The sequence below is a fragment of the Chiloscyllium plagiosum genome, chromosome 1 (genome assembly GCF_004010195.1).
Source record: "Chiloscyllium plagiosum isolate BGI_BamShark_2017 chromosome 1, ASM401019v2, whole genome shotgun sequence".
NCBI lineage: Eukaryota > Metazoa > Chordata > Chondrichthyes > Orectolobiformes > Hemiscylliidae > Chiloscyllium > Chiloscyllium plagiosum.
This window is the reverse complement of record NC_057710.1, coordinates 140,254,551-140,272,278: the sequence shown is the minus strand read 5'-3', so window position 1 is coordinate 140,272,278 and position 17,728 is coordinate 140,254,551. Positions and strand designations below refer to the sequence as shown.

The window sequence follows — 17,728 nt, the reverse complement described above, 5'->3', positions numbered from 1 at the left end:
GATTTTACTGCTCCTCGGATGCTGCCTGAACTGCTGTGCTCTTCCAGCACCACTAATCCCGAATATCCCCCACTCTACCATTATCATCAATCCAAGGGATCAACCCTGGTACAATGTAGAGTGGAGGAGGGCATGCCACAAGCTGAATCTACAAATGAGGTGTCAATCTAGTGACGTTAAACAGGAATACTTGCGCGTCAACCACAATACGCAGCCTGTGATAAACAAAACTAAGTGACTCCACAACTAATGGATCAGATCTGCAGTCCTGCAGCATCCACCCAGGAATGGTGGTGGACAAATAAGCAAGCTGCTGGAGAGGGTGAATCCTGAATGAGTGAGTGAGTGACTGTGTGTGTGTGGGAGAGAGAGTGTGAGAGAGAGAGAGAGAGCTGTTGTTGTTAATGCGCGATTACAAAAGAACAGCATTCATCCTGGTGGATGGTACCGTGAGAGATTGTGGGTCAGCGTCTCTGAGTGCGTTTTTATATGGAGTTCATAACAATTTACAGGACCGTGAGATCTTACTTGGATAACCCGAAATTCAGATAATTGATGTTCAGATAACCAAAATTGTTCTGTATGTTCCTCCAATCTTTAAAGTAAATTGGCTGCTTTGGTGAGTTGCGAAATAGTGTCTAATGGGATTTCAATTTCAAATGAATAGGAATTAGACTTTGCTATTCTGACTCGGTCAGTTTGACATTTTTGATAACCATGCCAATCTACACATCCACAATGTGTAAACTCCTATCACATCTTAGCATGGTAATACTAAAAGTGGTTTTCGTTTCATGCTCATTCTCACTTCCCATGTATAAGTGATCCCTTGTGTGAGAAATGATGCATAGGTACAACAAGGGTCACAATTACACAATTACTTTGGCCAGGTTGGCTAGGAGGTTTCCTACACATGCAGAAGTACCATGGCAATGCACTCTCCATTTCTTTTTAAAAACGGCCCAGTTTCTTTTAGTAATAACAATATTGTTTTTTTAAGAACACAATCCACTACTTTGCATCATTTACGTAAATGATTTGGATGCGAGCATAAGAGGTACAGTTAGTAAGTTTGCATATGACACCAAAATTGGAGGTGTAGTGGACAGCGAAGAGGGTTACCTCAGATTACAACAGGATCTGGACCAGATGAGCCAATGGGCTGAGAAGTGGCAGATGGAGTTTAATTCAGATAAATGCGAGGTGCTGCATTTTGGAAAAGCAAATCTTAGCAGGACTTATACACTTAAATGGTAAGGTCCTAGGGAGTGTTGCTGAACAAAGACACCTTGGAGTGCAGGTTCATAGCTCCTTGAAAGTGGTGTCGCAGGTAGATAGGATAGTGAAGGCGGCGTTTGGTATGCATCCCTTTATTGGTCAGAGTACTGAGTACAGGAGTTGGGAGATCATGTTCCAGCTGTACAGGACATTGGTTAGATCACTGTTGGGACATTGCGTGCAATTCTGGTCTCCTTCCTATCGGAAGGATGTTGTGAAACTTGAAAGGGTTCAGAAAAGATTTATAAGGATATTGCCAGGGTTGGAGGACTTGAGCTATGGGGAGAGGCTGTATAGGCTAGGGTTGTTTTCCCTGGAGTTTCGGAGGCGGAGGGGTGACCTTATAGAGGTATATAAAATCATGAGGGGCTTCATTCAGAGGCTCACGGATGATATTACCTGGTATGGTGATGAAACATCTGAAAACAAACTTTCCAGCCCAGTGAGCAAACCTACATCTAGAACTTCAACATGAGCTAAAGTCTTCTCAAATAAAAGGGGGCATGGATAGGATAAATAGACAAAGTCTTTTCCCTGGGGTGGGGGAGTCCAGAATTAGAGGGCATAGGTTTAGGTTGAGAGGGGAAAGACATAAAAGAGACCTAAAGGGCAACTTTTTCATGCAGAGGGTGGTACGTGTATGGAATGAGCTGCCAGAGGAAGTGGTGGGGGCTGGTACAATTGCAATATTTAAAAGGCATCTGGATGCGTATATGAATAGGAAGGGTTTGGAGGGATATGGGCTGGGTGCTGGCAGGTGGGACTAGATTGGGTTGGGATATCTGGTCGGCGTGGACGTTGGACCGAAGGGTCTGTTTCCGTGCTGTACATCTCTATGACTCTATGCCACCAAATTTCTTGAAAAATAACAGAAGAGAAGGAAAAAAAAAACAATACTAACCATAATATTTTGACTAGTTTTTTTTGCCTATTCTGACATTACTGCTGAAACATTATTTTACACACATATAATCTGGTCAAATTTTTAACCTGTTAAGTCATAACACTAAATGTTATGCAAGTAGAATGTTAGTTCTCGATAGGCTTTAAAGCAACTCATGAAGCATTTCCATTATTCATCCCTGTTTTTAAAACACTCAACATCCACTTAACCTTTCCTTTCTTAATGTAAAAGGTAGAACCTTTGTGAGATCTTAATCAGAAAGCTCAAAGTTAACAGTGGACAGACAGGGTATGCGGACTGCTACAGCACCAGCCACAAGTCAACTGCAAGGAGGTACAAAACGAATGTACAAAGAAGGGTGAATGTGGCAGATTTTAAATCCGTGCCTGGTACTGCTCTGCTCAAAAAAAGTCTAATTCAGAGAATCAGCTGCCAATGTAGTAGCTGCTGATTTTCTAATTGAAGACACAATCAAGAAACATTGCAAGTTCTGTACACTCCAAATTTAACCGCAAGTGTGAGACTTTGGTTCAACTGGTTTAGTTCATTGACCTGTCACCTGAGTCAGAAGGTTGTGGCTTCAAAGCCCACTCTAAGGGTTAGATTTTACAGAACCAATGAGATCCATACGGCATGCGTGAATGTGGGGGAGGCTCATTAGAATGCATCACATGCCCTGCCCATTAATCTCCTGCTCACCCGGGCATGTCTCCCATTTTACAGGAACCAACGATGGGGGTCAGATGAACATCCCGCTCCAGGACCTATTCTGACCCTTAAGTAGCCAATTAATGGCCAACTGCCTCCTCCCCTTGCCTCTATTTTACCCATGATAGAAGTCGTTCCATGCCATGTGGCTAGCCTGGCAATGTTTACTGATCAAGCAAGTGGCTGCCAAGACTTCCTTTGAAAGTTTGCTGTGCCCAGTGGCACTCCCCCAACTCCTCACAAATTCATACATCCCATTTAACTATATTCCCAGCCTCTCAAGTCTGACTGACATAGAGATGTACAGCACGGTAACAGATCAGTCGAACTTGCCCATGCCAACCAGATATCCCAATCCAATCTAGTCCCAGCCCATATCCCTCCAACCCTTCCTATTTATATACCCATCCAGATGCCTTTTAAATGTTGTAATTTTACCAGCCTCCATCACTTCCTCTGGCAGTTCATTCCATACACATACCACCTTCTGCGTGAAAACATTGCTCCTTAGGTCTCTTTTATATCTTTCCCCTCTCACCCTAACATCTCCCATTCCCTCATTAAGGCTTGCCAGCCAGGCCTCCCCAATATCCAGCACTTACCTAAAGTCCAGTCTCCACTTCAATGGGGTTTGTTCAAATCCCAGGAATGGTCACTGCTCAAACCTGGCACTGCTGGGTAAATGTAAATGTCTGGCAGCTCTCAAAAACCAGCACTTTCTCCCCAGATGAGGGTGATAGTTTCACCTGGTGCCAATTAATGCCCTACCAAGTGTACAATGGCTGCACAACATCTGGCTTTTTGGTGGTTGGGTTTAGTCAGGAGTTCAGCAAAAATTGCACTGTGAAATCAGCTTCCCACAACTTTAGCACTTAATGTAGAGCAAAATCACACGTTGGTACTGAGGGATTGGGGAATGACAGAGGTAACTGTAAACAGAGGCGCCGCCTGCCTTATGAGGTGGATATGAAGATCAAATAAGAGATTGGTTTACTAATGGCATCCTGGCTCAATTCATTCCTCAACTGAACTGACCACAAAAGAAACAAAAAGCAGGTGAACATGCCACTAATCACATTTCCTATTTGTAGATATATGGAAACTGGTTTCCTCATTAACCCACCAAACAAATTTCAAGAGGCTTGAAAGTCAAAGCCTCTGGAACATCATGAGGACAAGAAATTGTAGCAGTTCTGCTGAGAGTTATGTAACTAAGCGCAATAATAAAGTAAAGTACAGATGGAAAACTATTACAGAGGACTGAATTTGACTGCACTGTCCAAAAACATGCCCTCCATAAATGCATTTTCACTTACCCCCTGGAACATTGTACCATGCTCCTCCATTGGTTATTCCATCAATAAAGCTGGTATCATCATCATTCTGACGGCATGGTGGTCTATTGGGAGTAGACATGACTGGATTTAAAGAAGCATATGCCTCAGCCAGGCTTTTAAAAATCTTGTCATCTGGGCACTCACTATATTCATGGGTAGAACCTGCAAGAAACAAGGATCCATTTTTGAAGCAATCTGCTTGAATGAACACGAATGCTCTTATAATACAAACAATATTTTTTAACAGCAATTAAGGATACTATGTAAACTAAGCTCAATTAACTGATTCACTGTGGCTCAGCTCTCTGCACAAACATTATATTGGATTTGCACATGGAGTTGCTCGGTTGTGGACTGATTAGACCCTACTTTGGCCCATGATATGAGATCTAAATAATATTATATAATAATAGTCCTTATTGTGTGAACACTCTGACTGGTATGTGGGTTAAATTGGCAGGCAGAGCATAGTACATGCATACTTGTACTCACCACTGGTTCTCAGTTATGAGCTAGTGTCCCAAGAGGAAATTCAAAGGTGTGAACCTGAGAGCATCAAAATCCATAAACGCCTCCATCTGGAAGGACAAGGGCAGCAGAATACTACCACCTGCAAGTTCCCCTCACCATCCTGACATGGAAATATATCACCGTTCCTTCACTGTCGCTGGATCAAAATCCTGGAATGTCCTCCCTAATGGCATTGTGGGTCAACCTATAGCATGAGGACCGCAGTTCAAGGCAGCAGCTCACCACCAGCCTCTCAAGGGCAACTAGGGATGAGCCAGCTGGTCCAGCCAGTGATAGCCACATCCCATGAGTGAATAAAACAAAAGTATAACATTGCATAGGAAATGGAATCCGATCCTAATCTTTGTTGTATAGCTGACAGGGATGTAGAGTTTGCCCTCACTTACTGGGCTCCAGTACCCTGCTGTTGCCACTCCCCAGCCCTGATGACTGATGAAGATTCAAGATTAAAGCGGTGCTGGAAAAGCACAGCAGGTCAGGCAGCATCCAAGGAGCAGGAAAATCGACTTTTCTGGCAACTGCCCTTCATCAGGAATGAAGCACGGAGCCTCCGGGGTGGAGGGTTAATGGGAGGGGAGTGGGGCTCGGGAGAAGGTAGCTAAGAGTGCAATAGGTGGATGGAGGTGGGGGTAAAGGTGATAGGTTGGAGAAGAGGGTGGAGCGGATAGGTGGGAAGGAAGATTTGCAGGTAGGACAGGTCATGAGGATGGTGCTGAGATGGCAGGTTGGAACTGGGTAAGATAGGGGGAGGGGAAATGAGCTAACTGGTGAAGTCCACCTCGATGCCCTGCGGTTGAAATGTTCCAAGGCCAAAGATGAGGCATTCTTCCTCCAGGTGTCGGGCAGTGAGGGAGAGGTGGTGGAGGAGGCCCAGTACCTGCATGTCCTAGGCAGAGTGGGAGGGGGGAGTTGAAATATTCAGCCACGGGGCTGTTGGCTTGATTGGTACGGGTGTCCCGGAGATGTTCCCTAAAGCAATCTGTGAGAAGCGCTCTTCATTCCTGATGAAGGGCTTTTGCCCGAAATGTTGATTTTCCTGCTCCTCGGATGCTATCTGACCTGCCGTGTTTTTCCAGCACCACTCTAATCTTTACTCTGATCACCAGCATCTGCAGTCCTCACTTTTGCCTACTGATGAAGAGTGGCTTGACAGGAAGGAGTTTGGCACAGGAGGTAAAGAGGTGGAGAAGCAGGCAAGGAGTAAACATCATGGGAGGTGATGTTGGTGGGCGGGGGGAGATACTGGGTCAGCAAGAGAGAAAGGGTGGTGGGATGGAAGGGAGCACAAAGAAAGGACTGGATAGGTGGCATTGGAGTGGAGGATGAGGTGGCATGGATAGGACAGCATGGGAGGGGGCTGCAATGGCATGGAAGATTTGAAATAAGGTTGAAATGGGTCAGTGTTGGAAGGATGGAATGGAATAGGGTAGGCAGAAGAAGAGAGGGTGGGAGGGAAGGTAGGATATGAGAAGAAACGGGATGGCGTGAACAGAATGGAAAGGCATGAGATGGGGATTTTTTTAAAAACTGTTGCAATAAATGTATCAATTCAACAGAAAATGTTTTCCTGATCTCTGCTGTTCAGGAGGTAAAGGATTTCAGAAACTCCATTGCTGATCTCCACACATTTGCTTTTCCATATTTCACCATCCTTCTTGCTTCTTCTGTCAAATCAAACTTGAACTAACATTAGAGTGAGCAAATGTTTCTTGGTACAATTATGTGCATATGTGCAATTTTAAAAGTAAAGTTATGATTTATTATAGTTTGTAATAATGGAGTAATTACAAAGAATGGTCACTTGGATGAGGTACTAAAGGTATTTGAAAGCCAATAAACAGTTTTCTGACATACACAATGAATTCAAATTGGTTTAGGTCTGAACAATGGATGCCAACCTTTAGTCAATATAATGGATTGTGCAGAGCTGCCTTATAATGTGAGTGCACTTTCTGAATACCATGTTGACATCATGAGGAGTTATTCAGCATCCAAGAGCCATATTTTTTGAGTCATGGTCACTTCAATTCAATGTAACAATCTGAATCAAACCTTAATTTGCAGTTTAACAGTGATATCAAATAAGATCGCAAATCAAACTCTTCATTGCTAACTGTGCCGGCACATGGAGGATTTTAAGTAAACTAATCACTAATGTTATCAAGGTCAGTCTGCTATTAGTCTCAAAAGGAACACTGTGCACAAGAGGGAAACACAGGCATTTTCTGAGATAACATGCTCACTTGGTAGCTTTCTTTATCCCTGGTTAGTCCCTGATAATCTATTTGGATTTCTCTTTGCATCAACATATCTTAATGTTTACAATATTGAATACGTAATATTACAATGTTATGTCTGTCTACAATCACTTCTACATAAACAAAGCAAATTCTCAAGGCTTTTCTTCTAGATACGTAACCATAATAGCAGGAACAATAGTTTGTTTGATAGCAGAAATAACTACTTTTCAATGAAGCCTACTTTGATATCAGGATGCATGTAACATCAGGGAAAGAGGAACAAAAAGAAACAAATTGCATACATATATAAAGGGAAAAGGCAAACATGAGAGTTTCAAGTTTAGACACAACTAACTTTGTCTGAAAACTGAATTTTTAAAAGAACAATGTCTAAAAAGCACCTCAAAATATTATATTTGTCAATTTCATGAAGTAGCCACATTCACCGACATAAATTGTCCAAAGTTCTATGAAAACCATTAGCTAAGGTTTCATAAGGTGAATGAATTAATTTGGTAATCCCTATTCCTCCACTTTTACGACATCCGTCAAATGATATTCTTTTTTCAAAAACTTATTTCTAGAACTGTAACACTGAGAAAATCCAAAAGAAGCAAAGTTACCAGAACAAGAAAATTCTGAAAAATCAACTTGGTATTTTTTGCCCCAGTGACAAGCGTGCATGACAGAAAACAATTGTGTTGGAACATGCCTGATAATGTCTGCTGTACAAACTTCAGGTGGTGGGATGGAAATTATTTGCTCCCCCCTCTGAAACATTGCAAGGTCCTATTCTCTGCTGCCCCCTGACAGTCTTTGGACTTGACATCAAGACAGTAACCCCGAGAGAGGCCATCATGGCTTTATTTTGTTGTCTTTCATGTTTTATAACTGTCTGGCAAACATTGTTTATCGTCAGTTTTATTTTGTATTTACCAGTGCGAGTCTCATCATAGGGATAATTCGCAACGACATCACCACCGTGAAGATTGGCTGAGAGAACAAATGGGATATCCATGATCCAGTGAATGATGGCTTTGGTCTCCGGTGCAAGCTGTGGGAATAAAACTCTCTCAGTACAACATGCATGACACGTTTATACAAGATTATCCTCAATTATGGGCAGTAAAGAAAATACTTTAATATGCACATACGTTGAGTTTAAGTGAAGACTCCTGAACATGGGTTATTTACCACAAGAGTTTGGTGTTTGCTGCTCTAAAAATCTTTATTTCACTATTAATCCATTACTGTACCATGGCATTCTTTTTTAAGCAAAGATTTATTTCTCTAATTCTCAGCCACTCAGTCTCTTAATACAACCAGAACAGTCGACTGCTTCAGCAATGTGGAAGAAAGCTCTGTGGTTTGAGATGAACACAGAGCAAATACCCCACCTAATGGACTGGTTGAGTATAAATTCAAATGTGAATAAGCACAGCACACACTGCTTTTCATCCAGTCATATCCATTATCATAAACAAAGGCACCTTCCATGCCTGTACACATCTATCAGCATATTACACTATATATTGCTCAAAGCCAAGGTCTTTTCCCCAGGATAGGGGAGTCCAAAATTAGAGGGCATAGGTTTAGAGTGAGAGGCGAAAGATTTTAAAGGGACCTGAGGGGTAACTTTTTCATGCAGAGAGTGGTGCGTGTATTAAATAAGCTACCAGAGGAAGTGGTGAAGGCTGGTACAATTGCAACATTTAAAAGGCATCTTGATGGGTATATGAATAGTGAAGGGCTTTTGCCAAAACATTGATTCCCCTGCTCCTCGGATGCTGCCTGACCTGCTGTGCTTTTCCAGCGCCACACTCTCTACTCTAAATCGCCAACACCTGCAGTCCTCACTTTTGTTTAGAGGGATATAGACCTAGTGCTGGTAAATGGGACTCGATTAACTTAGGCTATCTGGTCAGCATGGACAAGTTGGACCGAAGGGTCCATTTTCATACTGACTCTATTACTCTATTGGTCTACATGAATTCAATGTTAGCAAATTAGGCAGAATGATAAGTTCAACCAACCAGTCACTGCAATAAAACGTGTTAAGAATCTCAGCAATTCCAGCTTACAGTTGATTTTCCCATCACATTCACTACACTAAATCTCACTTGTATATTGCTATACTGCTGTGCTTGTGTTATAGGATTCTGAAGCGTAGAAAATACATTTTTCCAACTGTCAGCCTCAGCAAATCCGACAAGTTTACTGTAGTGAGACCACTGGCTGTATGGGACATGTTGGTAGTCGCACACAACATGAGAGCAATATAAAAAGAGCTTACCATGAAATACCTCTGCCCACAGCAAGCCTAACTTCGATAGCAATAACAGGAATGAGGGAAACTCACAACAGAGTAGCAGTCTATCATTAATAAGCAACTCAGAGTAGACTGCCATTTTTATTTCCTTAGGCCAACTAAATGTAATGTATTTATTAGTTCTCAAGGTGGACTGACCTCCCACATCAGACAATGGTAAAGAACAGAGAGGTGGCGTTGTAGTCACACCATCTGACAGGAGTGTGCAGATTTCTTTCTATGTTACAACTGATACTTTCAAACATGTTATACAATATAAGCTGGGAAAATTGATATAAATGGTTTGCGACTATTACCTAATTACAAACCTGAACAAATCAACACCAAAACGTATTTATTCTTCCTAATCAGAATATATTAAATAACTTGCAACTAGAAACACCCCATGCTCGATTTATCAACGTTTAGTTCTTTGATAATTAATTTTTAAAATGTGTCAATCCCAGATACAGAGTCTCCAATATGAAGGAATTTCAAATTTCCACTATCTTTGACGTGAAAAAGGTACTTGGTAATTTAACTCCAGGATGTCTTAATCCTCAGTTTAAGATTGTGCCCTTTGTTCTGGTGACCTAGCGCAAGATTTTCCATTGAAGTTACAGTACATCACGTTCCCCAAAACAGCTCTCACTGACCTTATCTTTGAAAGTGAAGACAGGAATTTGAAATTTAAAGTTCCTAGTTTATGAATGTAATTGCAGTGATTTGGAAAAGGTAGGGTTAAGTCTGAGAGGCCAACACCATGCTATAATGCAGCAAGGTCTTCGGAACCAGTTACCAGTTGCTCCCAACATTCCCTGTTGCCCTGCATATTGAGGCAGGCTCCCCAACAGAGATGGAAATTCAACCAAGAATCCATCAAATAGATTTAAATCAATCTGCCCTTCCATAAAAACAGACTTCCTTTTTTTTTGTGTGTTTACGTATTACGTGATATGGTGCAAAACTATCACATTATATGAAGGTTAAGTGCAAGACGTGGATTATTAAAAATTTTGCAGAGCATAGATAACTTATTAATTTTTAAAATTTTATCTTTAGCTCCAATGTCAGATTACATGCCAGCTAGTCAGCTTCTTCTCGGGCCTCCACTGCTGAAACTTTGGCAACTAAGGGCAACCTCAGGAAACGTGATTTTTAATGACTTCCTGAGGTGTTGGTTTCTACCTTCCACCTCCCCCTGATAGAGGTGACACCACAAAATAATAAAGGAAGGTTTAATGAAACTCAATAACCTCTGTGGAGTGGCCTACTGGAAACACCAAGTAAGGAGTTTAAAACTCAATTTTTTTTTTAATTTCAAGAAAGTTGAAGGAGATGGGAAAGCTGAGAAAGAGAAAATTAAGATTTAATATTAAGTAACCTGGTCATAATTGGAGCTCCACTCGACCTAAGTGGGGAATATTGGTGTTCTGATGAAGGGTCATCAGCTTGAAACATTAACTTTGTTTCTCACTGCAAATGTTGCTAGACCTGCTGAGTGTTTCCAGTTTTATCTATTGTTATTTCATACTACAACACGCATAGGAGATACATGAGCCAACCCAGATCTTATCAAGGCTGCATCTACCTCTCCTGGTTACTGGAACAAATGGATGGAACAATCAGGCACTTTCAGGTTCACTATTGTCCTAACTCTACGTAATGTTTCTGGCTTTAGTGCTTTCTGTTGTTAATGTGTTAATGCTTTTGAAAGAGATAAAACTGGGGTGTATAAAAACAAAGACAATCTTCTGCCCAAACCGTTCCATACATAACAACATAAGAAGAAAGGTTTGGGACAATTTATCAAGCTTCTCGTTCGTCAGGAGCAGCTACTTTGTCCCACATCCCAGCAGTCATCTCCCTACCTTGGAGTTTCTGTCCACAGAAAGCTTTATATTTTTCAGGAGATGGTTGTTAGGCCCCCCTTCTCTTTCATACACATAGACAATCCTGTCAAGATCGAGAAAATTTCTGTTGAGGTCTATTCCTTGTGCATTGGTACGACCCACAAACCAATCCTTCAGATCACCGGTCTACAGAGGGAAAAAAAAACAAGGCGAGGAAAAGCTACATAAAAATGTACTGCTGCACACAATTGAAGTTAGCTGTAAGACAGAAACCAAACATTTCTTGAAAATTAGGCATAGGCATTGAGATGACGAGTATTTGTTTAATTGCACTTTTAATCTTACTTTGAAAAGGACATATTTTACTAAAATCGGAATATAAAGTAGTATGAAAGGTTATGGTGAAGGGTGTAGTTGAAAGGAGAGTCACCTAACAGAGAACAAGCTTTTTGTTCCTTCCATGCTGCACTGCGACAGAATTGTTAAAGACCTTCTTAGACAGACGCAAGTTTTAACCTTAAAAAGGAGAAGCAAGCATTTGAAGTGAACACATAATTAAACCCCCTGAAAGACGGAGGCACTGTAAGAATTCCAATGAGGTCAGAGATGATTGCAAGGCCAGGAATACAAGGAGCAATGAGGAACTAAGAGTAGATCCATCAAAGGGAATGAACAAGAACTGATTTGTTAGATTTGGGAGAAATAGTGCCTTTGAAGTATTTAAAGAAGCATAAGATGGCCGTTTTGTCAAAGGGCATGAAGGATCATGGTGTGACAAAGCAGTGATTACACTGGGGAAAAAACTACAATGAAGGAAGTGTGAATACGATTGGACTATAAGTAAAAGAGTTCATTGATATTAAGCAGGATCAAAAAGAGGACAGGACTCCTCGTCATCGGACATGGTTCAGATCCGGCATCGCCTAAACAGCCCACTAACCAGCTGTGGAGAGAAAAGGTCCAGAGGATCAGCAGTCAACAAAAGCAGACAGAGAACGTGGGAAGAACCTGGATGTAATGGACTAAACTCTGATGGAAGAAAATCTGATGTAAATTGCTTCCAAAATGCAGGGTGTCAGGCCATCAGGCCTTTGGGAATCCAAAGACAACAACATTTAGTCATGGAGGTGTTGTCAAGTACTTCATACATAATTAGGTCATTAGGGGGAAAGGCTGTGTCAAAAACAATACTGGTACTACTAAATTAAATCCAAAATTACAAGTGATGCATAATAACCCAAATTTAACTCATTGACATTTTTTTTCCTTGGGAACAGTGGTGGGGTTGGCTATGATGCGAAATTCAAATATGAGATAGAATGAACAGGAACAAGGTTTCCAAAAAGGAAACAGACTAGAGTAAAGAAATGGGACAAGGTCTGAAGTAGACATGCTAAAATAAAAGTTACTGTGCAGTTAGCTTATTGGCTTGTTATAATTAGACGATGAAATAAAAGCAGAATTGCCACACAAAGGAATTAAAGTAGGAAATCCTTCCTCTGGGAACATCGTTTTTAAGTGCCTGCGTGTAAAGGCATTGGCCCTGAAGAAAATGTTTGTAGAGCTGGATTGTGATCAGTGAGTCGATAGTGAACCGCTTTTTATCAAGGGTCAGGACATCTCTGCAGTATCCTGAGAAGCAGCTTCGGGGGATATTGTACGTCTTTCCTCCTCCCTCTGGGTACCTGCTGACATTGTCCTAACCTTCACGAGAGAAAGGGGTCCTGGAGTGAGATCGAAGTCGCTTGATATCCCCCACCCACCACCTCCCCGCGCCTCTCAGGTTACATTGATGGTGGAGTGCAGGTATGTACACATATCCAGCACAGTTAACGAGTAGACAGTGGAGGATTTTGTGGGAAAAGTCACTCTGAGCCACAGTGGACCCTGCGCCATGAATCTCACTCAGCAAAACATGACAATAAAAATATGAAAGTTCCACCTCTAGTATTCATACAAGTCTATCCAAGTGCAGTGTAAGCCTGACACCACCTTCATTCAGATTCTTGTCAGGCTTTTTTGTGTTAGGAACATGGTCGTCCACTAGATGGTGGTAGAACCAAATTTGCCTGACTATGTATTGTAAGATTTAGGTATTTCAATCAGCCTGTTCTGACACCCCTCTAGAGCAGGTGGGACTTGAACCCAGGCCTCCTGGTTCAGAGATATGGACACTACCACTGCTCTACAAGAGCCCTTTAATGCTTCACAAATCTGCCGGTTTTCCTTGTGCATCTCTGTATCGTTCCAATTGTCAGTTTCTGTGCTGCCAAAGTTAGCACAAATGTTTACACTTTTGAATAAGCAGAAGCTCTGTATGTAGTGTTTCTACAATTCAAGATGCAAATAATACAAGACACAATCAAAACCGAGTCTCCCTTACCTTAACTAAAATCCAGTTCTGTTCACATGAAGCCCCAGTGCTCAGTGATTTACATCAGCACTAAATCAAATCACTCTGAGATTTTACCTTCAAATCCTTTTCCTCCTATCGCTCTGTAGCCACAGATGTCCCTATCTTTGTAATTTCATCAGATCCCACATTCCTCTGAGTTGTCCACGCTCCTCTAACTTTGGCATCTTGAGCATCCAAGATCATGATCCCTCCAGGGCGGCACAGTGGTTAGCACTGCTGCCTCACAGCACCAGGGACCCAGGTTCAATTCCAGCCTCGACTGTCTGTGTGGAGTTTGCATATTCTCCCCATGTCTGCGTGGGTTTCCTCTGGATGCTCCGGTTTCCTCCCACAATCCAAAAGGTGTGCAGGTCAGGTGAATTGGCCGTGCTAAATTGCCCATAGTGTGCATTAGTCAGGGGGAAATGGGTCTGGGTGTGTTACCCTTCGGAGGGTCGGTGTGGACTTGTTGGGCCGAAGGGCCTGTTTCCAAACTGTCAGGAATCTAATCTAATCATTAGCAGCTATGCCTTCGGCTGCCTAGGTCCTACATTTTATCTGTAAGTATCTCCATCTCTTTCCCTTCCTTTACATCTCTCCTTATAATCTAGCCATGGGAGGACCCAATGACACCAGTTCCATCCACTTTCCCAGCCACTATCTCTGACTGTAAATGACTGTTTAGAGATTCAATATTCTACCTGACCCTGAGCTGAACTTTCAATTCCATATCCTCTCAATAAGGAAAGACAACTCCCATAGCATTAACCAATCTTGATACCTGCTCCCAAATTCTTCATCTATGCCTCTTCCTCCTCCAGGACCAATCCATAGAATCCCTACAGTGTGGAAACAGGCCCTTCAGCCCAACAAGCCCACACCGACCCTCTGAAGAGTAACCCATTCCTCTACTATACTACATTTAGCCCAGACTAATGCACCCAACCTTCACACCTGAACACTACGGGCAATTTAGTATGGCCAATTCACCTAACCTGCACATTTTTGGATTGTGGGAGGAAACTGGAGCACCCGGAGGAAACCCACGCAAACTCCACATAAACAAAACAGTCACCCAAGGCTGGAATTGAACCTGGGTCCCTGGCTCTGTGAGGCAGCAGTGCTAACCACTGAGCCGCCCTCCTTGATATCCCCCTTCTCTTAGCTCATTGAAAACTCTGCTGGCCTGCTTACAAACCTGAACCAGGTTTCATTCACCAAGTGTGTGCTTTTTCTCCCAAGACGTCAAATTTAATATTCTTACATGGTTCTTGCAATCACTCGAGGTCTTGCCAACTGCTTATCCCTGTAAACCTCTCTAGCACAAGAAACTCTAAGACTGTTGTGTCACTGGAGTTCTGGATTTTCACTTGAACATTGCCTGACCGTGATTTCATTATCCTGACTGAAAGCTTTGGAATACCCTCTGAAATCAGCACTAAAGGCATCGTGGGTGTATCTAAACCAAATGGAATACAGCTGTCCAGAAAGGCAACTCACCACCATCTTCTCAAGGGCGACTGGGGATGGACAATAAATGTTGGCCCAGCCAACACCCCCCCATATCCCACGACTGATTAAAAAAGCTCAGTATCTATCCTTCTTTAAGAAGAATATTCCTCCTAAAATTTAATTGTGCATGGAATGCATGATGCCTTTTCAATTTGTTTTTGTGCAGCTGTCCATGCATTAATTCACATAGAAGGAAGTCATATCTTTCAGGCAGTACACATCCACACCACTCCCCACAACAACTGAGGGGGAACATCATTTAAGACTATTATTAAAATGGGAGGATATCTGAGAAAATGTTAGGAAGAGTTTGATTTATAATAGGACCCAGGCTATTCAACTGCAGGTACTCCATAGGACTCACCTGGTATCAGAACGGCTCACAAAAATCCATACAGGAGTGTCCCCAATGTGCCCCAAGTGCAAAATGGACGTTGGTACTCTTACTCACTGCTTGTGGTCATGCCACACGATCTCCAGGTATTGGGATGACATAGCGAGTGCTTTGGTAAAGGTTTTGGGAACGGAGGTTAGATTGGATCCAGTATCCCTCCTTTTGGGTTTCCCAAATCTTCCCTCCCTGAATGCGCATGGGATGAAATTGTTTAATATTCTTTCTTTTTGCGTGAGGAAGAACATTCTAATGAGCTGGGTGTCAGAGAATCCCTCAGGGCTCTCGAGTTGGTGTAGGATAGTCATGGAACACATCCCCCAGACTTCCTTACGAATGTGGGGCACCAGAAAACAGAATTGTTTTACAGAACATGGCGGCCCTTTTTGAATGATATTGATGTAGATATAATCGGCTGTATTACTCAGGGCCTTTGTTTAGCCGTGAGGACTATGTCTGTCAGTTTGGGGGCCTCTGGGAGGAAGAATCCCGAACAAATACGGGTCTGCTTACTATTGCTCCTTACTATTGGTCGGGAGCTGTCTTGAGATTGTGCTGAGTGTAGTAATTTAATTGAATATCATTTAAGTTACCTTGTTATAACTTGGTTTAATTTTATTTCATCTGTTTATTTATTTTTTCTTCTTTCTCCTTGGTTGTTTATTGAACTGTAGTTTTTATAGGGTTTTTTTTGGTTTCTGTACTCCGTGGAGTAGAGTAGTAGTTTGTTTTCTATTATTGCTATAATATTATAAAGCTGTCATACTATTTCATATGGGTTTTGTAATTTTGTAAAAAAAAAACTAAAATGTTTTTTCAACAAAAATATTTATTGTTAAAATTCACTTCTTTAATCAAGCTTTTCATCAGTCCTGCTAATGACAGCTTTGTGTTTCTCCAACTGCCTCTCTGAAGTGTGTTGCTGTATGTTTCTACATTGAAGGTGCTACATAATAGAATGTTGCAACACCTTTGGTACATAGTTGGAAGCTGATGTTAAAGTGAGGATAAGGGGAATGAGATTGGATGTGCAGAGAAGAAATTGAGGTCAAACTGTAAATGGCACAAGTGGAACTCAGAGAGAGAGAGAGAGAGAGAGAGAGAGAGAGAGAGAGAATGAGAGAGAGAGAGAGAGAGAGAATGTAGAAAATGACCAGGAGAGAATGTAGAAAATGACCAGCATTATTTTTTTTTTTAAAACTTTAAAGATTGTGCAAGGATGTGAGAAGGACTGAGTTTAAGAACCGCGAGGTTTTGCTGCAGGTCTATACAACCCTGCTTACAAAATAGTTAGAATATTGTATCCAGTTCTGGTCGCCTCTTTACAGAAAGGATGTAGATGTTTTACAGAGGGTGCAGAGGTGATTTACCAGGATGCTGCCTGGATTGGAGGGCTTGTCTTATGAAGAGAGGTTGTGTGAACTCGGGCTTTTCACACTGGAGAGAAGAAGGAAGAGAGGTGACTTGACAGAGGTGTAGACGGTAACGAGAGACATAGATAGAGAGTAGATAGCCAGTGATGTTTCCCCAAAATGGCTGTCATGAGGGGTCATAATTTTAAGGTGATTGGAGGAAGGTAAAGGGGAGATGTCAGAGGTAAGTTATTTACGCAGAGAGTGGAGGGTGCGTGGAATGCACTGCCAGTGGTGGTAGTACAGTCAGAGACATGAGGGACATTTAAGCGACTGCTGGACAAGCACATGGAGGGCAGTAAATTGAGAGGTGTGTAGGTTAGGTTGATCTTAGATGAAGATAAATGCTCAGCACAACAGCGTGGCCCGAAGGACCTGTACGGTACTGTCCTGTTCTATGTTCTATTTGCAGCTTTTGCCGTAGTCAGAATCTGATAGTCAGGTTTCCCAGCAGCAAGTATGGAACCACGTATTGTACAGAGGTAGCAGGGCCCACACTTATCTCCAGTTCATACTGAGTTGTTGCAGTACAGCTGCTATTGCCAACTCTGGTCTGGCTGGGAAAGAATACCTGTCTGGATCCAAACTGGAAAAGTGCAGGTATAGCGACCAGATCAGAAAATGATTGGTTTTGGCAAGGGAAAATGGAATTTTGTCCAATTTGCTAAACTGCATTCCAGTACAATACAATTACCTTCAGATGCACGGAGGAAAATAAAATCTGTTTTTTTTTTGTCAAATATCACTCATCGCGAGTGAAAACTGAATGTTTCTGAGCACAGTATTTCCCAGCCAATTGGCCATCATTCCACAGAAGTGACATATCAGTGAGTTGGGTGTGAAGGTTGTTCTGTTGCAA

The 17,728-nt window shown here is 42.1% G+C and overlaps 1 protein-coding gene across 1 annotated transcript in view; it reads right to left on the bottom strand.

Annotated features, from left to right (window-relative positions):
- The window catches only part of cpe (carboxypeptidase E), a 113,083-nt gene that overhangs the window by 25,080 nt on the left and 70,275 nt on the right, over positions 1-17,728 (bottom strand). The window contains exons 3-5 of the mRNA XM_043698482.1: positions 11,178-11,345; positions 7,935-8,052; positions 4,207-4,389 (exon numbers count right to left, since the gene is read on the bottom strand). Of these exons, the coding sequence (XP_043554417.1) occupies positions 4,207-4,389; positions 7,935-8,052; positions 11,178-11,345 (469 nt within the window). The remainder of the gene's footprint in view (positions 1-4,206; positions 4,390-7,934; positions 8,053-11,177; positions 11,346-17,728) is intronic.